At 43.4% G+C, this 26799-nt stretch overlaps 1 protein-coding gene and 1 long non-coding RNA gene across 7 annotated transcripts in view; one reads left to right on the top strand and one right to left on the bottom strand.

Moving 5' to 3' along the window:
• Positions 1-26799, top strand: part of NOL4 (nucleolar protein 4) — a 336038-nt gene that overhangs the window by 177128 nt on the left and 132111 nt on the right. For all 5 annotated transcript variants that reach the window (XM_056521813.1, XM_056521812.1, XM_056521816.1 and 2 more), the window contains exons 3-5: positions 13636-13747; positions 14428-14540; positions 21400-21532. In XM_056521813.1, coding sequence (XP_056377788.1) covers positions 13636-13747; positions 14428-14540; positions 21400-21532 — 358 coding nt within the window. The remainder of the gene's footprint in view (positions 1-13635; positions 13748-14427; positions 14541-21399; positions 21533-26799) is intronic.
• The window catches only part of LOC130274042 (uncharacterized), a 138344-nt gene that overhangs the window by 45453 nt on the left and 66092 nt on the right, over positions 1-26799 (bottom strand). The window lies entirely within an intron of this gene.

Genomic DNA, 26799 nt, shown 5'->3' with positions numbered 1-26799 from the left:
GAATGACAGAGCCTGGAGTTTGCGACAGCATGAGGATAACATACAGTGGCTGAATGACACAACCTGGAGATAGCAGAAGCATGAGGAGACCATATAGTGGCTGAATGACACAGCGTAAAGGTAGCAGCAGCATGAGGAGACCATATAGTGGCTGAATGACACAGCCTGGAGTTGGCAGCAGCATGAGGAGAATATATAGTGGCTGACTGACACAGCCTGGAGGTGGTGGAAGCATGAGGAGACCATAGAGTGGCTGAATGACACAGCGTGGAGGTGGCGGCAGCATTAGGAGACCATATAGTGGCTTAATAACACAGTGTGGAGGTGGTGGCAGCGTGAGGAGAACATATAGTGGCTGAAAGACACAGCCTTGAGTTGGCAGTGGCATGAAGAGACCATATAGTGCCTTAATGACACAGCCGGGAGTTGGCAGCAGCGAGAGGAGACCACATAGTGGCTGAATGACACAGCCTGGAGTTAGCGGCAGCATATAGTGGCTGAATGACAGAGCCTGGAGTTTGCGGCAGCATGAGAGAACATACAATGGCTGAATGACACAGTGTAAAGGTAGCGGCAGCATGAGGAGACCATATAGTGGCTGAATGCCACAGCCTGGAGTTGGAGGCAGCATGAGGAGAATATATAGTGGCTGACTGACACAGCCTGGAGGTGGTGGGAGCATGAGGAGACCATAGAGTGGCTGAATGGCACAGCCTGGAGGTGGCGGAAGCATGAGGAGACCATATAGTGGCTGAATGACACAGCATGGAGGTGGAAGCAGCATGAGGAGACCATGTAGTGGCTGAATGACACAGTGTGGAGGTGGCAGCAGCATGAGGAGAACATATAGTTGCTGAATGACACAGCCTGGAGTTGGTGGCAGCATGAGGAGACCATATAGTGGCTTAATGACACAGCCTGGAGTTGGTGGCAGTATGAAGAGAACATATAGTGGCTGAATGACACAGCCTGGAGTTGGTGGCAGCATGAGGAGACCATATATGAGTAGGGCCTTACAGGGTAAGTTTTTACCCCCACCAATTACAATGGACCATACGATGTTCCCTTCCACCTTTAAGAGGTCTTTGTATCACATCAGTACTTGATGGTGTAGGTGGCATATGACGTTTTTTGCACACCTTTCCTCTTGTTTGATTTTAAAAACAATTTGGGGTCCATAGATTTTATCCTAAGCATATTATTAAAAGTTACGTTTTACGTAATGCATATCTTCATGGTCAATCCACTCTGATGCATCAGGCATCGGTGGGTGGAAATCCTGGCTGATCCATGCCTGATTCATCTTCAGAAAGGTCAGTGTTACGCCTAGCGCTCCGGGTCCCCGCTCCTCCCCGGAGCGCTCACGGCGCCTTTCTCCCTGCAGCTCCCCGGTCAGTCCCGCTGACCGGGAGCGCTGCTCTGTCATGGCCGTTGGGGATGCGATTCGCACAGCGGGACGCGCCCGCTCGCGAATCGCATCCCAGGTCACTTACCCGTTCCCGTCCCCTGCTGTCATGTGCTGGCGCGCGCGGCTCCGCTCTCTAGGGCGCGCGCGCGCCAGCTCCCTGAGACTTAAAGGGCCAGTGCACCAATGATTGGTGCCTGGCCCAATTAGCTTAATTGGCTCCCACCTGGTCCCTGACTATATCTAACCTCCTCCCTTGCACTTCCTTGCCGGATCTTGTTGCCCTTGTGCCTAGTGAAAGCGTTTTGTGTGTTTAAAACCCTGTGTACCAGAACTTCTGCTATCTCCCCTGACTACGAACCTTGCCGCCTGCCCCCGACCTTCTGCTACGTCCGACTTTGCTTCTGCCTACTCCCTTGTACCTCGCCTATCTTCAGCAGCCAGAGAGGTGAGCCGTTGCTAGTGGATACGACCTGGTCACTACCGCCGCAGCAAGACCATCCCGCTTTGCGGCGGGCTCTGGTGAAAACCAGTAGTGTCTTAGAACCGGTCCACTAGCACGGCCCTCGCCATCCCTCTCTGGCACAGAGGATCCACCTCCTGCCAGCCGGCATCGTGACAGTAGATCCGGCCATGGATCCCGCTGAAGTTCCTCTGCCAGTTGTCGCTGACCTCCCTACGCTGGTCGCCCAGCAAGCTCGTCAGATCGCCCAGCAGTCGCAACAGATAGCGCAACAAGATCACCAGCTGTTGTACTTGACCACCATGACACAGCAACTCCAGTCACAACTACAGCAAGTACAGTCGCAGCTACAGCAGCAACAACCATCTCCTCCGCCAGCTCCAGCACCCCTTCCGCGGCGAGTGGCCGCTCCTAGCCTCCGCCTGTCCTTGCCGGACAAATTTAATGGGGACTCTAAGTTTTGCCGTGGCTTTCTTTCGCAATGTTCCTTGCACTTAGAGATGATGTCGGATCAGTTTCCTACTGAAAGGTCTAAGGTGGCTTTCGTAGTCAGCCTTCTGTCTGGAAAAGCCCTGTCATGGGCCACACCGCTCTGGGACCGCGATGACCCCGTCACTGCCTCAGTACACTCCTTCTTCTCGGAAATTCGAAGTGTCTTTGAGGAACCTGCCCGAGCCTCTTCTGCTGAGACTGCCCTGCTGAACCTGGTCCAGGGTAATTCCTCCGTTGGCGAGTACGCCATACATTTCCGTACTCTTGCTTCTGAACTATCCTGGAATAATGAGGCTCTCTGCGCGACCTTTAAAAAAGGCCTATCCAGCAACATTAAAGATGTTCTGGCCGCACGAGAGACTCCTGCTAACCTGCATGAACTCATTCATCTGGCCACTCGCATTGACATGCGTTTTTCTGAGAGGCATCAAGAGCTCCGCCAGGAAAAAGACTTAGATCTCTGGACACCTCTCCCACAGTCTCCACTGCAATCTGCGCCTAGGCCTCCCGCCGAGGAGGCCATGCAAGTGGATCGGTCTCGCCTGACCCTGGAAGAGAGGAATCGCCGTAAGGAAGAGAATCTTTGTCTGTACTGTGCCAGTACTGAACATTTTTTGGTGGATTGCCCAATCCGTCCTCCACGTCTGGGAAACACACGCTCGCACTCAGCTCTCGTGGGTGTGGCGTCTCTTGATGCCAAGTCGGCTTCTCCACGTCTCACGGTACCTGTTCGGATTTCCACTTCAGCCAGCTCTCCCCTCTCAGCCGTGGCCTGCCTTGACTCTGGAGCTTCTGGGAATTTTATTCGGGACTCCTTTGTGAATAAATTCCGCATTCCGGTGACCCGTCTTGTCAAGCCACTCCACATTTCCGCGGTCAACGGAGCCAGGTTGGATTGCACCGTGCGTTACCGCACGGAGCCCCTCCTAATGTGCATCGGACCTCATCACGAGGAGATTGTATTTTTTGTCCTTCCTAATTGCTCTTCTGAAGTTCTCCTTGGACTACCCTGGCTTCAACACCATTCCCCAACCCTGGATTGGTCCACTGGGGAGATCAAGAGTTGGGGTCCCTCTTGTTCCAAGGACTGCCTTCAACCGGTTCCCAGTACTCCCTGCCGTGACCCTGTGGTTCCTCCTGTATCCGGTCCCCCTAAGGTCATTAAGGACTCTGCCTGCCACAGGAAATGCCCCTCCCCCCCTCCCAGTTCCATCAGGCAAGCTTCTGTGTCCCCTCATGGCCCTCGTCCTGGTGTCACACTGCCCCGTGCCAGGTCTCGCCCTCTGCCCTCTCTCCCCATTCCTACTCCTGCGGTTCTGCCTGCCGTTGAGGAATCCCTCCATCCTTTCCCGGTGTCCTCATCCCAGGGGAGGCAGTTACCCGATAAAGAGAAGGGGAGACCTAAGGGGGGGGGTACTGTTACGCCTAGCGCTCCGGGTCCCCGCTCCTCCCCGGAGCGCTCACGGCGCCTTTCTCCCTGCAGCTCCCCGGTCAGTCCCGCTGACCGGGAGCGCTGCTCTGTCATGGCCGTTGGGGATGCGATTCGCACAGCGGGACGCGCCCGCTCGCGAATCGCATCCCAGGTCACTTACCCGTTCCCGTCCCCTGCTGTCATGTGCTGGCGCGCGCGGCTCCGCTCTCTAGGGCGCGCGCGCGCGCCAGCTCCCTGAGACTTAAAGGGCCAGTGCACCAATGATTGGTGCCTGGCCCAATTAGCTTAATTGGCTCCCACCTGGTCCCTGACTATATCTAACCTCCTCCCTTGCACTTCCTTGCCGGATCTTGTTGCCCTTGTGCCTAGTGAAAGCGTTTTGTGTGTTTAAAACCCTGTGTACCAGAACTTCTGCTATCTCCCCTGACTACGAACCTTGCCGCCTGCCCCCGACCTTCTGCTACGTCCGACTTTGCTTCTGCCTACTCCCTTGTACCTCGCCTATCTTCAGCAGCCAGAGAGGTGAGCCGTTGCTAGTGGATACGACCTGGTCACTACCGCCGCAGCAAGACCATCCCGCTTTGCGGCGGGCTCTGGTGAAAACCAGTAGTGTCTTAGAACCGGTCCACTAGCACGGCCCTCGCCATCCCTCTCTGGCACAGAGGATCCACCTCCTGCCAGCCGGCATCGTGACAGTCAGTCTCTCCACATTTTTGTGGACAGACAAGTTCTCCTTGGGGTTACTATGGCCCCCGCCGCACTAAACACCCGCTCTTATGGCACACTACTGGCCGGGCAGGACATCTTTTCCAGGGCAAACTCTGCAGCCACAAATCAGGTTTGGCTGCCCAGAAGTCCAGCGGATCTTCAAGGTGTGTTGGCACGGTCATGTCAAGGCATGCCACCACATGCTGATTCAGGTCCTGCTCCAGGTCTACCTGCTGCTGATGAGTTGCTTCAGTATGCGGGTTAGAAAAAAGCTAATATTTAGCGACTGTAGACTCAGGCTTATGCTGATGGAGCTGGTACTGCTCCTGCCACCCCACCTCTCCCCAGCATCCATGGCAGTGTAAGGTGAGCACAGAGAGCTCCCCAAGTCAGATCAGCGAGAGGATGGACGATGGCGCAGATAGGCATCGGCCAACTGACTACGTAGGATGTCACTGTAGTAGGTCAGTTTGTCCTCCCTCTCAGTGGGTGTAAAAGAGGCCCCCATGTTCTTCCCGTTGTCGGTAGTGTTGAGCGGCATAGGCCATATTCGAATTTGCGAATATTCGCGAATATATGGACGAATATTCGTCATATATTCGCGAATATTCGCATATTCGTTATATTCTCGTTTTATTTTCGCATATGCGAACATTCGCGTATGCGAAAATTAACATATGTGAATATTAACATATGTGAATATTAACATAAGCGAAAATTCGCATATGCGAATTTTCGCGTATGCTAATATTCACATATGTTAATATTCACATATGTTAATTTTCACATACGCGAATGTTCGCATATGCGAAAATAAAACGAGAATATAACGAATATGCGAATATTCGCGAATATATGACGAATATTCGTCCATATATTCGTGAATATTCGCGAATTCGAATATGGCCTATGCCGCTCAACACTACAACTCATGTGAAGAACAGCGTTACACCGCTGTGCCCTGCACACATGGTATACTGGAGAAGCACTGAGACTTGTTCGTGCAGTGGAGGCTGAGGACACAGTGGAGGATGAGGAGGTGGAGTCGCACACTGTCACAGGACCAACGGCCTGAGAGCATGGAGGTGGAAGCGGCGTGACCTGTCCAAGTTGCTGTTGTGGCTGTGCAGGAACCACATTCACCCAGTGGGTCTAAAAGGACATGTATTGTCCCTGACCGTAGTTACAGTTTCACATGTACTCAATAGGGACTTATTAGGGTTATAGGTGGAACTTGATGGACTCTGGTCTTTTTTCAACCTTATGAACTATGTTACTATGTTACGTCTGCGCTGCCGTGCAATTTGGTACACACCAATAGGCTCAAGGACTGGCCCACCTTCTGTTCCACAAAATTGTGCAGGGTTGGTACTGCCTTCTTCGCGAATAAATGACGGCTTGGGACTCTCCACCTCTGCTCGGCACAAGCCATCAGTTTCTCTGAAAGGTGCAGAGTCCACCACTTGAAAAGGGAGGGACTGCAGTACCAGCAACTTGGACAGAAGCACATTCAGCTTCTGCGCCATTGGATGAGTGGGCGCATACTGTTTGTCTCTTGGACATGGCTTTGCCGATGGATTGCTGGCAGAATGACTGACTTGAGGTAGGAGGAGCAGGAGCATCTGGAGCAACAGAGGATGGGTTTGACACACAGCATGGCTGAAACAGGGAAACTGGGGGATGCAGCAGGCTGGTCCACCACATCGGAGCCACGGTTCTCCGAGGCCGCTTTATGGTGACGCTGCATATGTTGACGCAGGGCCGTGGTGCCAACATTGGGACCCTGGCCACGCTTCACCTTCTGCCTACATATCTTGCATGTGGCCATGTTAACCTCCTACGGATGCTTGATGAAAAACTGCCACACCGCCGAGTAGCTTATTTTCCCACCAACAGTCCCCACTGATTGACTGCTACTGCCGCCGTCTCCATGAACCTGTGTTTCACTACCTCCCGGGAAGGTAGGCTGCCGCGAAGCAGGTGGTCTACCCCAGGCACGTTTGGCTTCAGACTTTCCACTTCTGCCACCATGCTGACTGCCAACCATGCTACCACCTTGCTGACTCAGCTGCTGCCTCACGGGCAACCTGCAACATTCTTCTCCTGATGATGATGAAGCCCCTTCTGCACCCGGCTCACAAGTGTGATCGGCTTCATCATCATTGAGTTGTGTCTGCATGTCACTGGTGTCTTCCTCAGGTTCCTCAAAAGTGTCTGCTTTAGGATCCTGAACGCTCGCAACACCACCTCCCATGCCACTCTCCTCATCACTACTTGCCCGCCTAGTGGAGGAAGCAGCAGATGTCTCCGCCACTTCTGGGCTGGGCAGTAGCTGCTGACTGTCCTCTAGTAGATCGTCCACATAAATAGTGGAGCTGAACCCACAGCCTCAGATACTTCTGTGGGAGAGGGAACAGCATAGGACAGAGGCAATGGGAGGACAGGGAATGCTCCCGGGCCATGCCAAGTGTGGGTTGTGTCTGAGGAACCCACTGACTGTTGACTGGGGGTGTCAGATGTCACTTGTGATAAGTTTGATGACCGTGTTAACCAATCAATGACGGCAGATGGGTTGCTGGTCAGGCACGACCGCTAGCTGATACCAGGAGCTCAGGTTTCGCTGCGGCTCCTGCTGCCACTCGTCCCTAGTCTGCTGCGACCTCTGCCTGATGAATTTAGGCCTCTGCCACTCCTCTGTGCACGTCCTGGCACTTCTCTGCCGGAAATACGTGCGTATATTAGGGGACTACAATGCGCTCCAGTACGTTTAAAAAAGTATTTATGTACAACACCAGACAGTGTGTACTTTTTGGCTGGGCTTTCACAGTATCTAGGCCCTTAAGACTTTAACAGGAACAAAATTGTACACCACTTAGATGTACATATGTGGTATGCACTTATGAGGGGAGGACAATGCGCTCCAGAATGCTTAAAAAAGTATTTGTTTACAACACCAGCAGGTGTGTACTTTTGGCTGGCCTTTCATAGTATCTAGGCCCTTAAGACTTTAACAGGAACAAAATAGTACACCACTTAGATGTACATATGTGGTTTGCACTTAAGAGGGCAGGACAATGTGCTCCAGTACTCTTAAAAAAAAATTGTGCACAACACCAACAGTACACACCAGTGCTGCAGCACACAGTCGCTGTGTACTACACCCAAAATTGCACTCTCTCTTAATCTCACTCCCTTCCCTATCAGTGCTTCTAGGCAGGACTTGGGCTTCAGGTGAATTGCTGCTGTTCTGTGCAACACACTTCTCTCTGTCCCTCTCTGTAATAGAACGTTGTAGTGACTGGGAGGTGAGTCGCTGCTATAAAAATGCTTTTCTGTTCAAAACACACTGCTCTCTGTCCCTCTCTCTCTCTGCAATAGAACGCTGATGTGACTAGGAGGTGAATCGCTACTGTAAAAATGCTTTTCTGTTCAACACACAGCACTGTCTGTCCCTCTCTGACTGGCCACAAGATGGCTGCCGAATATATAGGGCTGTGACATCACAGTGGTGGCTGGCTGCTGATAGTCTGTATCCTGCATGTGATTCAGGGTCATCCCGCCTACCCTTGTTCTCGCCTTCCCAGGATTCCTTGCCCCATGTCCTCACATGTGGATGCACCATTTTAGATGCCCTGGAGCCTGGACCGCACTAAATGGAGTTTAATGAAGCGATTCATTGCGAATCAAATTTTTCCTGAAATTCATAACGAATTCAGATTCATCAGATTAAATTCGCTCATCCCTAGTGCCGATCTTTTCCATATACCTTAAATCATTAATCTTACTAAATAATAAAGTCATTGTTGGTACTTCTTTCTGCCACCAAAGTGCGGGGATGCAATTCCTAGCTGTCTGCACCATAAAATTCAGTAGCGATTGCTTATACTTATCAATTGGAATCTCATTGTGTTGTAACAAAAAAAAGCTGGGGATGCTGATATCTCTCTCCCAGTTGTTTTCATAATCACTTCCCTAACTTTGTGCCAAAAATCAGATAGCATAGTGCATGGCCGAAAAATATGTAAAATATCCCTCTGCCAACCCACATTGCCAGCAGTTCTCATCATACTGGACATGCCTTATATGTAATATGCTTGGAACAAGATACCACCTTGACAAGCATTTGTACTTTGCCTCTTGAAAACACTCGCTTATGGACGAACAGTGGGCCAGTTTAAAAATTCTGGACCACTATTTGTTCGACAAGCTCAACTCCAAATCTTTCCCATTTTTTATTGTGTAAATGGGAGAGGTATCTCCACTGGACATCAACCACTGTTTATATATCACTGCCAGGGCATGTGAGTTTGGTAGCCTGTGAAGGTAAGGACTTAACTGCATGGATCTCCAATTTCCCAGAAGTATCGGATCCATTACTTCCTCTATGTTCACCTATCTACTTGTCGAATAATGGCAAAAATGGCATACCCGGAATTTATCCGCATCGATCCATTGCCGGAAAACTGGTTCATCAAAACTTGGAGGAAACGCTGGGTTTCCAATTACTGGAGACATTAGAGAATTCCCTGGGAGCAGATCCTTATGCACCCCTGGGTTTTCACAAGCTACCAGAGTCGGGCCAATTGTAGGATGTTTTCTTAATTCTCTAATATCGCTATCCTGACACCATGGCAGGCATTTGAGTGGAATTAGTGTTTTTGCTTGTTCCACTGCTACCCATGTTTTCTGGTTGCCTTCCGTACACCAATCCAGTATTCTCACTAAGTGGGAAGCAATATAATATCCCTTTATCTCTGACAATCTATCCCCCCCCCCCCCTTTCTCCTTCGGATGGCTCATTAACTCTTTTTTTAATCGTGCTTTTTTCCCTCCCTAGATAAATTCATTCTGAATAACTGCCATAGTTTTAGGCCCTCCAGATGACCGGAGGGGCAAAGTTTGGAGACAGCTTATTCACGGGGAAAACACAACACTTTAACCCAAGAGTATCCGGATTTATCTCCAGCAAGGACCTTGGGCTCAAGCTTTAAGCCTTGTAACTGCAAGAACAAAACAATGTAGTCCAGCGAGGTGCAATTACCTTAAAATCGGTGCTTCTTTTTAAAGTATTTGGGTCATGTGACCCCCCCTGAGTTTAGCAGTCATTTCTGTATCTGTAAGAGGTCATCATTGGTCTGTTTGACCCACTTTCTGTAGCCTACAAGGCAATGTTATGCTGTGTGAATGCTGTCCTTAGTTTCAAAAGGAGGGAACATGTAGTGTATCAAGAATAGTGGTCTTCAAACTTTAAAGGAGATAAGTCATAGTGAAAAATGTATCCATTCGGCTATCTTCGGCTCTCATAGAGGTATATGGAGGGACATGAAGATACAAACAGCAAAATGGCACTACATAGTGTGAACAGGAACCAATGCGTTTTAACCGCGACATCTGGTCTTAATCATGGCTAACAACACTGGTACAACACATTATATAAGCATGAAAGGAAATGACATTGGCACAAAACCACTCAATGACCTCCACTTATACATCTATTGCATTAAATATAGTTGTTGTTTTTTTTTTATTATTGAAAATGTTATATCTAGTGGTGACTGCATGTAGTCAGAATTTTATAATTAAATTCAAGGTCTACAAATATGTAAAAGGAAAAAATCAGTGTAGAAGGCTGAACATCACAATAACACAAATTTACGAAGCAGGTCATTTACGTTTCTGTGTATTCAGCTTTTAAATTTACTAAATGGGTTATTTGAAGTGTTACAGTTTTTAGAGTGTATCTGCCTTTATAGTTTAAAATGTACCTGTCGAATCCTACAAAAATTTTTTATACCTAATCCTGATCATGTACATATCGTTTTCTATGTGTCTAGTACCTGTGTTTCTCTCACAAATACCTTCTTTCTGTTGCTCACTTAGTTTGTCATTCTGTGCTCTGGAGGGGGCGTGCCCTTACTCTGCATGACTTCTTTCCTAAGTGTGCTGTGCTGCGCTGGCTCCTCTCATTTTTCATGCTGCAGTTTGATAGGACAGGAGAGAGCGCAGAGGAATGCTAGTCCCAATCTCACTTAGTGGCCTCTGTCCATGCCTGTTCTTCAGCTTGGACAAAGATGATGCTGCAGCCTGACAGGATTATGTTCTGGATGGTATGGGACCCCTAGTGGTGTTTTTTCAAGCCATGACATCTATATAAAAAGAGATAACATTTTCTTTTCTTATTATCTTAAGTATATTAGAAAAGTTAATGTTTTGCCAAGATGATCTGAAGTAGGGATCCTGGTAATGGTTGTCCTTTGCTGCTACAATAGCCCCCAACTGTTTTAAGAAAGCCTTACTTATATATTTTGCAACATCCATTCTTTCATAAGAGCTTTACTGAGGTCAAGCACTGATGATAAACAATGCATTATGGATCCTAATGAGAGTTCCAACCCATACAAGAGATGTGAAGTTCCAATCTCTGCGCAAGTCGGTGAACTATGTCCACACAAATGGTCTCAAACTGTAGCCATCCAGATGTTGCAAAACTTCAACTCCCAGCATGCCTGGACAGACGTTGACAGTCATCTTAGGAATTCTGTACCATACAGGGATAAAGTCTTATATGGGATAGACTGGTCTAAACATCCACCTCTGTATGGGGCGTATTTGACCTTGTAACTTCGATATATGCTTTATATAACCAGCAGAGACTGTGATAAAGTATACACAGGGGATAGGTTGCTCTAGTCATCCATCTCCAGATGGGGTATATGTGGCTTTCCTTTATTGCAATATGCTTTCTATAACTAGTGCTCGGTAGCAGCTTTGTTCACACAGATATTTTCGGGTACACCTTTATATCAGGTTTTCTACCTTATACATTGATTCCTATATCTAGTGGGCATTTTCAAAGATCTGTCTATAACTGCAATTGAGTGTAAATATGAATAATATATAACATCAGATTGGTGTATACAAACATTGTATGGTATCATATAGCACCCGTGATATACTAAATAATCTGGAAACCAAGTACTAGTGTACCCTCTTGACTGAAAGCTAACTATGCCATCAATGCCATCAATTTGATGGCATAGATAGCCCTATATGTGATGCAGATTATAAGTTTATGTCCCACTACCACCCTTATACAGGAGATAATGCTACAGTGCATAGTGAAATTATTCGGCCCCCTTGATTTTTTTGACTTTTTGCCACATTTCAGGCTTCAAACATAAAGATATAAAACTGTAATTTTTTGTGAAGAATCAACAACAAGTGGGACACAATCATGACGTGGAATGAAATTTATTGGATATTTAAAACTTTGTTAACAAAATAAAATCTGAAAAATTGGGCGTGCAAAATTATTCAGCCCCTTTACTTTCAGTGCAGCAAACTCTTTCCAGAAGTTCAGTGAGGATCTCTGAATGATCCAATGTTGACCTATATGACTAATGATGATAAATCCACCTGTGTGTAATAAAGTCTCTGTATAAATGCACCTGCACTGTGATAGTCTCAGAGGTCCGTTTAAAGCGCAGAGAGCATCATGAAAAACAAGGAACACACCAGGCAGGTCCGAGATACTGTTGTGGAGAAGTTTAAAGCCGGATTTGGATACAAAAAGATTTCCCAAGCTTTAAACATCTCAAGGAGCACTGTGCAAGCGATAATATTGAAATGGAAGGAGTATCAGACCACTGCAAATCTACGAAGACCTGGCCGTCCCTCTAAACTTTTTAGCTCATACAAGGAGAAGACTGAGCAGAGATGCAGCCAAGAGGCCCATGATCACTCTGGATGAACAGCAGAGATCTACAGCTGAGGTGGGAGACTCTGTCCATAGGACAACAATCAGTCGTATACTGCACAAATCTGGCCTTTATGGAAGAGTGGCAAGAAGAAAGCCATTTCTTAAAGATATCCATAAAAAGTGTTGTTCAAAGTTTGCCACAAGCCAAATGGGAGACACATCAAACTTTTTGGCAACAATGCAAAATGTTATGTTTGGCGTAAAAGCAACACAGCTCATCACCCTGAACACACCATTCCCACTGTCAAACATGGAGGTGGCAGCATCATGGTTTGGGCCTGCTTTTCTTCAGCAGGGACAAGGAAGATGGTTAAAATTGATGGGAAGATGGATGGAGCCAAATACAGAACCATTCTGGAAGAAAACCTGTTGGAGTCTGCAAAAGACCTGAGACTGGGACGGAGATTTGTCTTCCAACAAGACAATGATCCAAAACATAAAGCAAAATCTACAATGGAATGGTTCACAAATACACATATCCAGATGTTAGAATGGCCAAGTCAAAGTCCAGACCTGAATCCAGTCGAGAATCTGTGGAAAGAACTGAAAACTGCTGTTCACAAACGCTCTCCATCCAACCTCACTTAGCTCGAGCTGTTTTGCAAGGAGGAATGGGCCAGAATTTCAGTCTCTCGATGTGCAAAACTGATAGAGACATACCCCAAGTGACTTACAGCTGTAATCGCAGCAAAAGGTGGTGCTACAAGATATTAACTTAAGGGGGCTGAATAATTTTGCACGCCCAATTTTTCAGTTCTTTATTTGTTTAAAAAGTTTGAAATATCCAATAAATTTCGTTCCACTTCATGATTGTGTCCCCCTTGAAAATTACAGTTTTATATCTTTATGTTTGAAGCCTGAAATGTGGCAAAAAGTCGAAAAGTTCAAGGGGACTTTCACTATGCACTGTAATAAACATTTCTGTATATATTAATAGTTTACAATTCATGGTTATGGATCTTAGATCATTTTAATCTACACATGGACCTTGCTTAGACACCTATTTTAAAGGGGTACTCCACTGGGCAGCGTTCGGAACTAAATGATCCGAACGCTGTTTTCGCTCTGCGGGGGTCAGCTACGCCCCCCGTGACATCATGGCCACGCCCCACCAATGCAAGCCTATGGTAGGGGGCGTGGCAACCGTAAATAAAATAATAAAAGCTATGTTTTATACTTTCATGTTGTGTATATGCATTTCTTGGCTAGCATTAGGATTTTACACTTGTATTTCCCTGGGGGGAAAAAGTTTGTCTTATAAAGAATACATGATCAATCTTGTTGCTTGTTTTCTATTGAAGCAAATTTAGTTTTTTGTTTTTTCTTCACATAATAAAGTGCTTGATCTTACGTGGTTGATGTTTTATTTGTTTTAGATTTCAGAGACATATGCCTTTCTTCCCAGAGAAGCAGTGACAAGATTTCTAATGAGCTGCTCAGAGTGTCAGAAAAGAATGCACTTAAATCCAGATGGAGGCGAACACAAAGGTAAGAAGAAGGCCCTTACATGACATTGACCTAATGTATAATATGTACAAATTCTTTCTATGGTACTGTATTACTGATTTACCTCATTGTAGAGAAACAGAAAATATATATATATTGTATTGTAGCTGATGTGGGGGGAGGAGAGGTTGTACAGATCTTTAGCACAACTGCTGCAATATATTACAAATGATTTATATAAAATTTACTTGACAGTACTGATTCTTTCAAGGGAGAATAAATAGACCATTAAGAACAGAAGCCTCCATAATGGGGTTTGACTTTTCTAGGCTGAGGCTACAAGCAGGTTTCTTGCAGACTCTGCAATAGCTACTATGGTCCAACGTTTGCAATCCATAGAAATACATTGAGTTAAACAATGGTCACATATAAATGTAACATTTATAAAACTTTCCATGCAGTTGCTACATAGTAAACTCTGAAAAAGAAGCACATGGCGTAAAAAAGTCATTATCAAGTCCCATTTAAGTAATATTATTTCAGCTTTTTCTTGACAGCTACTATTGATGTTATTGTGTGAGAAAACTCTGTATATACCTTTTAGTCATAACTAAAAAAAAAATGCTATTGCAATTAATATTCTATAAATAATATAATGTAGTGCTATATATATACTTGTGAAAATCATTGAGTGTGTGAATTATCTATTTGTATTCCTGCAGATAATGGTAAACCACCCACTCTGGTAACCAGCATGATCGACTATAACATGCCAATAACAATGGCTTATATGAAGCACATGAAACTGCAGCTCTTAAATTCCCAACAAGATGAGGTAACTCACTCATTTACATCCGAATGACTCTGACCGTTGATACTCTTTAATATCTATCCATCTACTATCTATCTCATATCTCTCTATTATCTATCTATCTACAAGCAGGAGAATACAGCAGCACACTGCTAGCACAAACATACAGATTAAACATGAAATTCTATATTGCTACAATGAAAAATTGCTCACCATTTGGCCAAATAGTTTGGACCATCCCACCACGATAAGGTGACCTCATTGGGACAGACCCTACAGTATGAATGTGCCTCTGTGCTGTCAGTTACCAGGCTTGTAAGGTCTGAAACATCCAGCACCTTATAAGATGGATGGGGTACAGGAACCAACATGGAGGTAGCCACAGCCTGGTAACTGACTGCACAGAGGCACATTCACAGTGTAGGGTCCGTCCCAGTGAGATCACCTTATCGTGGTGGGATGGTCCAAACTATTTGGCCAAATGGTGAGCAAAGCACCTCAATTTTTCATTGTAGCAATATAGCATTTCATGTTTTATCGGTATCTTTGTGCTAGCAGTGTTCTGCTGTATTCTCCTGCTTGAATATATTTAGCCTAGCAGCGTGCACCTGTATGCCAGGTCCATGCAATAGTTTCTTATCAGTATGTGCTGGCCAACTTATCCTTTTTTATCTATCTATCTATCTCATATCTATCTACCTATCTATCTATCTATCTACCCATCCATCTACTATCCACCCATCTACTATCTGTCCATCTACTCTCTATCTTTCTTTCTATCTATCTATCTATCTATCTATAGGAAAACAGCTCATCCCCTAAAAGGAGGGTATATAGATGGTGCATGCAGAAGTCGGACCTGGGTCAGGGATCCATGTAGTACATAAAGAAGCATATAATTCCGCAGCATACAATTCCAAAGAAAGGTGAAGTTTATTCCATCAAAAAACAAGTGTCCATAAGCAATGTATCAGCCAATGTTGCCAAACCACATTTAAATAGGGATACCACTCAAGTATCAATAGTGCAATCCATACATCAATTTAGTGTAAACATTATACATTGAAAACATCAGATGCAAATATGGTGTCTTACATTAATATGAAACCATACATGTGCTCATACACAATCAATACATAAATGCAGTTAATCACTGCCAGTGTGTACAGTGCTCCCATTATTCCCCCACCTTAATAGGACAATGATTAATAAATTAATCACATCCTTGTGACAATTAAAATAAAAAACATACAGTGCTTCTTGGCTCACACACTCACCGGGACATCCATGTGCGTTCCGTTTGTAAACAAAAAGAGAGCGCTTGCGCGTCGCACATAGTGCACTATAGTGAAACTACTGCGCTTGAGTGCCGCATAAAGATTCTTAATGCGCATGCGCTGCCAGAGTGTTATTTCCGGCAAGGGACACGAGTGAGTGCCGAGCGTGACTGCAACCATGGCAACCCGGCTCTTTATCTTTGCGCTTGCGCATAAGAAATAAGAGACCAGTTTAACCATCTTAGATAAGGGCAGTATCGCATATACTCTGGGAACATAAAATAATTGAAATAAATAAATATAAGTGGGCAGAACAATAAAATGGTAAGTTATGAATAAATAAATATAAGTGAACATAAAAATAATAGAATAAAAAAACTAAAAGTAATGAAAAAAATAATGAAAGTAATCACACTGGTAAGGGCAATATTTACAGCAGTATTCACACTATACCTGCACCCAAAATTCATTAATAATACGTTAAAGTCTACAAGACCGGAGCCCAACACAGATGCATCAGGACCCGATCCCCCTAGTCTCATATTCATCTATAGTCCCATCAAATTGATGTTAGCCGACCAGTGGTATAAATGTAGATAAAAAAGAAATAAAGAATACGAAATAATAAATAATATAAAAAAAAATAAAAAAATTAAATACAAATAAAACAAAGGTAAAAAGAAAATAAACAACATTTCAAAATTAAGTACGTCAAATATAAACTTAAAACTGAAAAAATTTATGTTGCCATTAGTAACTGAAATAAAGTCACGCTCAGTACACCACCCTATGTCCCATAAAACTGACTCAAAAAAGAAAAAAGAATAAAATTCTATTTATTATGAATAAAACAAGCAAATTCATAGTCCGGTGAGTGTAGTATCATTCCAAGAGGCCTCTGTAAGAAACATGAGAGAAAAAACACAATTAAAGGGGTTCTCCGGTGCTTAAACATCTTATCCCCTATCCAAAGGATAGGGGATAAGATGCCTGATCGCGGGAGTCCCGCAGCTGGGGACGCCCGCGATCATGCACGCGGCACCCCGTTTGTAATCAGTCCTCGGAACGTGTTTGCTCCGGGTCTGATTACGGGCGACTACAGGGCCGGCGGCGTGTGACATCACACCTCCGCCCCGTGTGACGTCACGCTCCGCCCCTGACTAGGCTTGCATTGAGGGGCGGAGCGTGACGTCACACGCCGCCGGCCCTGTAGTCGCCCGTAATCAGACCCGGAGAACCGGACCTTTGGATAGGGGATAAGATGTGTAAGCACCGGAGAACCCCTTTAAAATCATATACCATAATCAGATGAATAGCATTTGTACTGAATACACTGACGTAGATAAATCACACATCTGGGCTGAACCAAAGGATCCTTATCTCCCCATAACTCTGGATGATATTTTAAACTCAGCGTTTAATCCATTTGGTTTCAAAGAGGAGAGAGTAAAAATCCAACTCAGCCCCCGTCTTTTAAGCAAACCCGACAGGGTTTGCTTAAAAGACTGGGGCTGAGTTGGATTTTTACTCTCAACTCTTTGAAACCAAATGGATTAAACGTTGGGTTTAAAAATCAGTGTATTCAGTAAAAATGCTATTCATCTGATCATAGTATATGATTTTAATTGTGTTTTTTCTCTCTTTTTGGTTCTTACAGTGGCCTCTTGGAATGATACTACACTCACCAGACTATGAATTTGCTTGTTTTATTCATAATAAATTGAACTTTATTCTTTTTTGAGTCTGTTTTACGGGACATGGGGTGGTGTGCTGAGCGTGACTTGATTTCAGTTACTAATGGCAACATTTATTTTTTCAGATTTGAGTTTATATTTTACTTAATTTTGAAATGTTGTTCATTTTTTGTTTACCTTTGTTTTATTTGTATTTCATTTTTTTGTTAGTTTTTATATTATTTATACATTTTTACTCTTTATTTTATTATCTACTTTTATACCACTGGTCTGCTAACAAGAGTTGCCTGTATGCCCATACCTATACTTGCTATACTAGACCGTGAGGGTCGTAGTTGAGGGTATTCTGTCTGCGTTCCACCTGTGGAACACATCTATTTGATGGGACTATAGATGGATATGCAACTAGGAGGATTGGGTCCTGATGCATCTTTGTTGGGCTCCGGTCTTGTAGACTCACCACTTCAACGTATTATTAATGAATTTTGGGTGCAGGTATAGAGTGAATACTGCTGTAAATATTGCTCTTACCAGTGTGATTGCTTTCATTATTTGTTTCATTATTTTTTATTTTATTATTCACCATTATTTTTTTGCCCACTTATATTTATTTATTCATTTCAATTATTTTATATTCCCAGAGTATATGCCATACTGCCCTTATCTAAGAAGGGTGAACTTGTCTCTGATTTCTTATGCACAAGCGCAAAGATGGAGAGCCGGATTGCCATGTTGCAGTCACGCTCGGTGCTCACTCATGTCCCTTGCCGGAAATAACACTCCGGCAGCGCATTTTGCACTAAGAATCGTTAGGCGACATGCAAGCGCAGTAGTTTCACTATAGCGCGCTATGTGCGACGCGCAAGCGCTCTCTTTTTGTTTACAAATAGAATGCTCATGTCCCGGTGAGTGTGTAAGCCAAGAAGCACTGTATGTTTTTGATCTTAAAGGGTACCTCTCATCAAAAAATCTTTTGATATATTGTAGATTAATGTATGCAGAATAACTTTACAATTGCATGTTATTAAAAAATATGCTTCTTTCTATTTAATTCTCCACTTTGAAGAAATGACCACTAGGGGTCTCCCTACCAGTCCTGGCAGCAAGCATTTCAGACTCATGCTGGAGTCCTAAACACTACGAGCTGCCAGTCTGCTTTGTTCACAAAGGAGAACACTCAGCTGCCAACCTGCTTTGTTCACAGCCTGTTTGGCTGTGAACAAAGCAGGCTGGCAGCTCTGAGTGTTTAGGACTCCAGCATGAGTCAGAAATGCTTGCTGACAGGACTGATCGGGAAAAATACAATAGAAAGAAGCATATTTTTCATTAACATGCTATTGGAAAGTTATTCAACATTCATTAATCTAAAATATATCAAAAGTTTATTTGATGAGAGGTACCCTTTAATTGTCACAAGGATGAGATTCATTTATTAATCATTGTCCTATTAAAGGGGTACTCCGATGGAAATCTTTTTTTTTTTTTAAATCAACTGGTGCCAGAAAGTTAAACAGATTTGTAAATTACTTCTATAAAAAAATGTTAATCCTTCCAGTACTTATTAGCTGCTGAACACTACAGAGGAAATCGTTTTCTTTCTGGAACATAGAGCTCTCTGCTGAATCACGAGCACAGTGCTCTCTGCTGACATCTCTGACAACCAGAGCAGCATATGTTTGCTATGGGGATTTTCTCCTACTCTGGACAGTTCTTAAAATGGACAGAAGTGTCAGCAGAGAGCACTATGCTCATGATGTCACTAGAGAGCTTTGTCCTCTGTAGTATTCAGCAGCTAATAAGTACTGGAAGGATTACGATTTTTTAACCTCTTAAGGACCCAGGACGTATGAGCATCATATCGCGGCGGGCCCGGCGTCATAGTGAAGCCGGGACCCGCCTCAAAGCTGAGCCACGCGGCTAAAAGTGAAAGTAAAAAGTGCCGGTAAGCTCAGGGAGCTGTTCGGGATCACCGCAGTATAATCGCGGCATCCCGAACAGCTGTAGCACAGGAGGAGGTCTTCTTACCTTCTCCTGCGCTGTCCGATCGCCGATTGAATGCTTCAAGCCTGAGATCCAAGCTTGAGCATTCAATCGCCGAAAACACTGATTGATCCATTCATATGGAGATGAATCAATCAGTGTTAAAGATCAGTTAATGCAATGTTATAGCCCCCCCTATAGGAGCAATAATATTGCATTAAAAAAGTGTAAAAAATCATTAACCCTTTCAATTATCCCTTCCCCTAATAAAAGTTTGAATCACCCAGCATTTCCAAGAATAAAAAAAACACAATGTAAATAAAAATAAACATATGTGTTATTGCCACGTGCGGAAATGTCCGAATTATAAAAATATACTGCTTTTTAAACCGCTCGTTCAATTTGCGGCATACGCGCAAAAAATTCCTAAGTCCAAAATAGCGCATTTTTGATCACTTTTTATACCGCAAAAAAGTGAATAAAAAGTGATCAAAAAGTCTGATCAGAACAAAAATGGTACCGCTTAAAACTTCAGATCACGGCGCAAAAAATGAGCCCTCATAGCGCCCTGAACACAGAAAAATAAAAAAAGTTATAGGGGTCAGAAGATGACCATTTTAAACGCATACATTTTCCTGCATGTATTCATGATTTTTTTCTGAAGTGATACAAAATCAAACCTATACAAGTAGGGTATTATTTTAACCGTATGGACCTACAGAATAAAGATATGGTATCATTTTTGCCGAAAAATGTAATGCGTAAAAACGGAAGCCCCCCAAAACTTACAAAATAGTGTTTTGTCATCAATTTTGTCGCACATTGATTTTTTTTCCCGTTTCACCGTAGATTTTTGGGTAAAATGACTAATGTCATTACAAAGTAGAATTAGTGACGCAAAAAATAAGCCATCATATAGAATTTTAGGAGAAAATTTTAAAGAGGTATGATTTTTTAAAGTTAAGGAGGAAAAATTGAAAATGAAAAAATGGAAAAAGCCCGGGTCCTTAAGGGGTTAATAGAAGTAATTTACAAATCTGTTTACCTTTCTGGCACCAGTTGATAAAAAAATAAATAAAGTTTTCCACCGGAGTACCCCTTTAAGGTGGGAGCACTGTACACACTGGCAGTGATTAACTGCATTCATGTATTTATTGTGTATGAGCACATGTATGGTTTGATATTAATGAGAGACACCATGTTTGCATCTGATGTTTTGAATATATAATGTTAACACTAAATTGATGTATGGATTGCACTATTAATACCTGAGTGGTATCCCTATTTAAATGTGGTTTGGCACCATTTGTACTGAGCTTGAGAAAGGCCAGGTGAGCTGGCTGAAACGTTGCTTATGGACACTTGTTTTTTTAATGGGATAAACTTCACCTTTCTTTGGAATTGTGTGCTGCGGAATTATATGCTTCTTTATCTATCTATCTAATATCTGTCTATCTACGATCTGTCCATCTACTATCTATCTGCTTATCTTGCTATCTAAAAAAGCGAATAGAGTCCCACAGCACACTAAGATGAGGTGCAAAAAATTGGAAGTGTTTATTCAATCATAAAGTGCAAAGTACAGCTATGTCTCAGCAGCCTCAGGCCGCGTAGCGACGTGAGGCTGCTGAAACGTAGCTGTGCTTTGCACTTTTTGATGGAATAAACACTTCCAATTTTTTGCACCTCATATTAGTGTGCTGTGGAACTCTATTTGTTTTTGTATGGAGCACCACCTCTACCTTGCCTGGCTGTGCTGCTTTTCTACTTTTCTATCTATCTATCTATCTATCTATCCAGTTCCATGTTATTATTTCCACTCTCCTGTATGTCTTGGAATACCCCGAAATCTTCTTACAAGTTACATTTTATGAACCTTAGTGTTCTCATCAGATGACAATGTCTTATCATGTAAACTCAACTTTTTTGCAGGATGAAAGTTCTATAGAAAGTGATGAATTTGATATGAGTGACTCTACCAGGATGTCAGCTGTGAACTCTGACCTCAGTTCTAATCTTGAAGAAAGGATTCAGAGTCCCCAGAATCTTCATAGTCAACAGGATGGCAAGTATTCCCAATCTGTTCTTTTCTAAATCTGACTTTTTTGTAAATATATTCTAAGTAAGCTATCTAGGATTGAGGTCTTAGATGCTGACTACTTCCTGGCCTCTGTCTGGACACAAAGTAGCACCTGCTCAGCCAATCACTGACCACAACAGTGACCCGCCTCATCCAGTGATTGGCTGAGCAGCACTTCCTTGTGTTAGGATGAAGACCAGGAAGTAGTGAGCAGTGGGGACTGGGCATCAGAATGAAGGGACTTAGGTAGGTCAGCACTGCATTTCTTTAAAAAAGGCCAGGCATTTAAAAAAAATAGAATTAAAATGCTGGAAACCCCCTTTAATTATATAAATTATTTGTTTAATATCTGTTCACCTTCTTTGGAGCTGCTCACAATTGTATAGTACTTGAAGGGAGGTTTACTGTTAACTGGATATTTTTAAGTGAATCCTGACAATGTATTTTGGGAGCTGATGAGAGTTTTAGAAATATTCAAATTTTACCAGGTACTTTTTCTGGCAGATACTTCTCTGCCTTGCCTTTTGAAAAATCCTATTTTTATACAAACTCAAGACTTTTTTTGGTGAAGTTGAGAAAATTTGTCCTTTATTAGGACTTTGTTTAAGGGAGCAATGAATGGGTGCTATTACCATGTCGAAGCAGTAACCGCATAGTGACCAGACTGAGTCTTTATGACCAATCTATTTTTTCCATCATTACATCACTAGGGGGTTGTCCCGTCTGGTCAACTGTCCTTATCTAGCCACCTCCAGCTTTTTTGGGGCTGCCAAAGGTGGTCAGGAAAGCCACAATCAGTCGCAATTTGCATAAACTGCATTGACGAGAATACCAGTTATGAGAATGGTGAAGCCCGCAAGCTACGCTGTTTACATAACTCTCGGAATAACTAGCCATTGCTAACTTCTAGGATCTTGACAGAGAAAAAAGATCGATCAGTTAGGCCATCTATTAGTAGTAAATTGCGAGTGGTCTTTTTGGTGTTTTATCCTATGGATAGATGGACTGTGTTTCATTGTCTCTTAGAAACAGTTTTGTATGAATTTCTTACCGTTCCTTAGTGTATTTTATCTGTTTACTATAATTCCCCTCTATTTGGGTGCAGTAGTCTATCCACATATATCAGTATACCTCTCCATGCTAAGATGAAGATGCATTTACCTAAACTTGTCAAAATACTTACATTATATAAATATGGAGATAGAATCCTGCCTAGAAGACATGCAGTTATAGCGGCACAGCCTGGGTTAATTTTTTAAACATTTATTTGAATTAGCTGGGGAAACCGTATGACCTTAAATGAAAAGCGGCATACAGTAAGTCGATGAGGAGACATTGATCGCTGTCATGGTAACAGTAATCTCTTGAAGTTCGACACAAGGTACCTTTTTACATAACCGAGTAGAAATCAGTCTGTAAATATTATCACAAAGTGTATCACAACTGAAGCGCTGACATTCCCCTTCTGAGGTTTTTTTAATACCCTTTTGAGTGAATTTTAATGGTTCTAAAGCACTATTGATGTGAATTTGCAGGAAGGTGAATGACAATGTTCAGTTTTTTTGTCACCCTTTATGTTTTTTTCACTACTCTTTTCTGTTTGAAGAAACTTTTCCTGATTTTATCAACCCCGATGCATGATTTTTCCATAGGCACTGAAAGAACAGTTCTGACCTCTTTACCCACAAGATAAGTAGTTTGCAGCAAATGGCAGGGTCTAAAAGAAAATTATAAGGATGGGTTCACACTTAGAATTTTGGTCAGTACTTGGTCGGCATTTGTTTAGAAAAAGTATAATGGAAAGATTTGCAAAATTTTTTTTTGGCCTCAATACTAGTTTTGGCCAAAGGTCGCCCCCTATCTATAAGATATTGATCCTGAGGATATGCCATCAATATGTGGAATCAGAAACCCCCTACATTTTTTTTCTGATTACGGCTAGACACTCTAATTATAAAAGATATGTTGCTATTTTCTGATTGTATACAAATATGAAAAAGACCAGTGGCACCGATACGTTCTCCACGCAGCACAACAAGATGGATAATGGCGATACTTGGGCAGAAACCAGATACTTCAGGTTTGGTGGTGCTGGGACAAATAAGCAGCAATCAATGTAGTGACCAAAAAAAGACAAAAACAGGTGTCCTGCACTCACCGCTTCAGTTCTGATTATGCGCTTCCCATCTCAGGCTGCTCCTCCGGATCAGGGGCTGACAGTAGTGTGGGGAGCTCAGAGGCGACTGCTGGCCGTCCCTGATCGTCAGCCCCTGATCCGGAGGAGCAGCCCAAGATGGGAGTGCAGGACACCTGTTTTTGTCTTTTTTTGGTCACTACATTTTCTGATTGTGAATGGCCTGAGACCATCTTATCTATATACTAGAATCACCATCACTGTTGTCTTGCCTGTGATAAGGACTGCTGACAAGTTTTAGTTTTAGTGGTCAGAATGGAAACTACCACATCTCAGGACTATTTAGAAAAAAAAAATGAAAATGGAAAATTGGAATAAGCATCACCAAAAATTCTTAAAAATATGTTTATACATGAAACTTGATTTAAACAATAGGTATTTTTCTGATTACATATTTCCGATAAGGAACCATTTCTTATTATCCTTCTCTTATTTACCTAATTTCTAAGTAAAATATTTGTTGGTTACACCTTAAAGACTTTGAAGCCTTCCAATAGCTGGTTAACAGAGGTCAGAAATCCCATCTGCCATTTAAGTTTTTAAATTAGAAAGAGGCGATGTGATGAGTGACAGCAACACTGCAGGACTCTGATGGGTCCGAACTGTGGTCTAGTAATAGCTGCACTCTAAAAGTGCCTAAAACATGTTATTTTCATTATACTACTTCACCAGTCCCATCAAGGAGGACCTGCTGCATCAGGACTGTGTGCATCTTTACCCTGCTCAGCAATTTGGCAGTCAAGGATGAATTAATGGGTGGTTATCTGGCAATGTAATGGAAGTGTCATGAATATTACATGTATAAGTCAAGCTGGTAAGAACAGGCTGCAGAACAGAAGCAGCGCAATTCATGGCAGCTGGAAAAATTGCACTAAAGTGCTAAAGGTGATGACCAAATGTACATGTTTTTGTCAAAGCTAAAATTCATTCATTGGGGAGTAAGATAACTGTATGGAGGTATGTCAGAAAGTATGTGACTATTTGTAGATGTAGGGTTAAAAGGGTAGGTGTAGAGGTAAAGATGGCCCAATGGCCCCCTGGAATATAAGAAGACTATAGTGGTATACATCACAACTAGTAGGTGGGGCTACTTTTATAGACTTCGTGTTGAGGCCTGAAAGCTTCGAGTTATGCCCTTGTGGGGTGAGCATTTACCTTTAAAGGGGTACGCCACCCCTAGACATCTTATCCCCTATCCAAAGGATAGGGGATAAGATGTCTGATGACGGGGGTCACCCCACTGGGGACCCCCGCATTCTACCATGCGGCACCCACCTGTAACGGCTTCCAGAACCGCTGGAGGCCCTCAGGCTAATACCATCCCGACCACGAGAACGGAAGATCGTGACGTCACGGCTCCGCCCCTGTGTGATGTCACACCTGCCCCCTCAATGCAAGTCTATGGGAGGGGGCGTGCCTTGATGGCATAGATAATAATTTTTTTAAATAATTTCTTTTATTGAGAAATATTCACAAATATAGACCATGTACTTTACTTCTGATCACTGATGTCATTATAAATATTATTATTATGTTTATTCATCAAAAACTGTAAGAATCTGACATACTTACCACCACATAAAGTGAAATCATACAACAGTAGGTTTTAACATCTACTAATAATACCATATTAGACAATTATAGGCGCAAGGAATAGACAAATATGTTGCTGTCTGCTTTGTGTCAAGTGCATGCGTAACCATAGAGGAAGACCATGGGGCAGCTGTGGGGCCCTTAGAGAGAGGAATGCCAAAGAGGCTGAAAAAAACATACCCATCTGTCCTAAGTGTCAAAACTCAGAATTATAGTGGGGGAAGGGGCATTGTGGTCTTTGCCATGAGGCCCCTGTGCACACCACTGCTTACTCAATACATGTCTACCCTTGTTTTGTACCGATGTTTCCTGTTTTAAAATGACAGCTTTACGTTGCATTGAGTCCATAGAACAAAGCACATGTCAGACGTAATTTTCCAGTGACATTTCTTGTAAATGCTGACATATTACAGGAACATATGCATGGTGCTTGAGGCTATTCTCATTTTCCTAATCATGAAGCCATATTTGCATTTATGCAAATATTCAGTTTGTCCATATAATACATTAAATCTGCACTGTCACAATGTCTCTATGTATACACTATATAAACTGTTTTCTTGGTTTTGTATTACAAGTTTGATATATTTACAAACACTTTATTATAAAGCTGGCTGAGCATAAATGTGTAAATCATGATTCTTACAAATACTGACCTCTATTCTCAGCCTCCGTACGACTAAAGGGGTTGTCTGGTAAAATGTTATTTTTTTCTATTGTCCCCAGGCTGCTAATAAAATAACAAACACTTTAACTCACCTTCCTCCGCTCCCTCGTAGCTCCGGTATCAGGGTGCTCTGTCTCTGGCCAGTGACTCTGCTTTCCACCAAGCTGTAGAGCCAATGATCTACAGCTGGGGTTACTGACTGTTGCTCGCCAATCACTGGCCGAGACGGGACACAATTGCGCCTAGTTATTGGTTGAACAGAGCTGTGACGTCACGTCAAAAAAACCTGGCCAACTCTGGTGAAGCAGACTGTTTGTTGAGACTGGCATAAGACACAATGCCTTGATATTCAAGCTACAAGGGAGCGGAGGAAGGTTAGTAAATATATTTTACCAGACAATCTTCTTAAAATAACATACCGTATATACTCGAGTATAAGCCGAGGCCCCTAATTTCACCCCAAAAACCCAGGAAAAGTTATTGACTCGAGTATAAGCATAGGGTGGGAAATACATCGTCCCCCCATGTCATCATCCCCCCCTGTCATCATCCAGACCCCCATCATTAACACCCTCATCATCATCACCCTGCCATTATCACCCTCGTCATCATCCCCCCTTCATCATCACCCTGTCATTATCACCCCCGTCATCATACCCTGTCATCATCACCCTATCATCATCCCCCCTTCATCATCCCCCCATGTCATCATCCCCCCCTGTCATCATCCAGACCCCCGTCATTAACACCCTCATCATCATCACCCTGTCATTATCACCCTCGTCATCATCCCCCCTT

This window comes from Hyla sarda, chromosome 5, assembly GCF_029499605.1.
Source record: "Hyla sarda isolate aHylSar1 chromosome 5, aHylSar1.hap1, whole genome shotgun sequence".
Classification (NCBI taxonomy): Eukaryota; Metazoa; Chordata; class Amphibia; order Anura; family Hylidae; genus Hyla; species Hyla sarda.
This window is presented reverse-complemented; position numbering and strand designations above follow the sequence as displayed.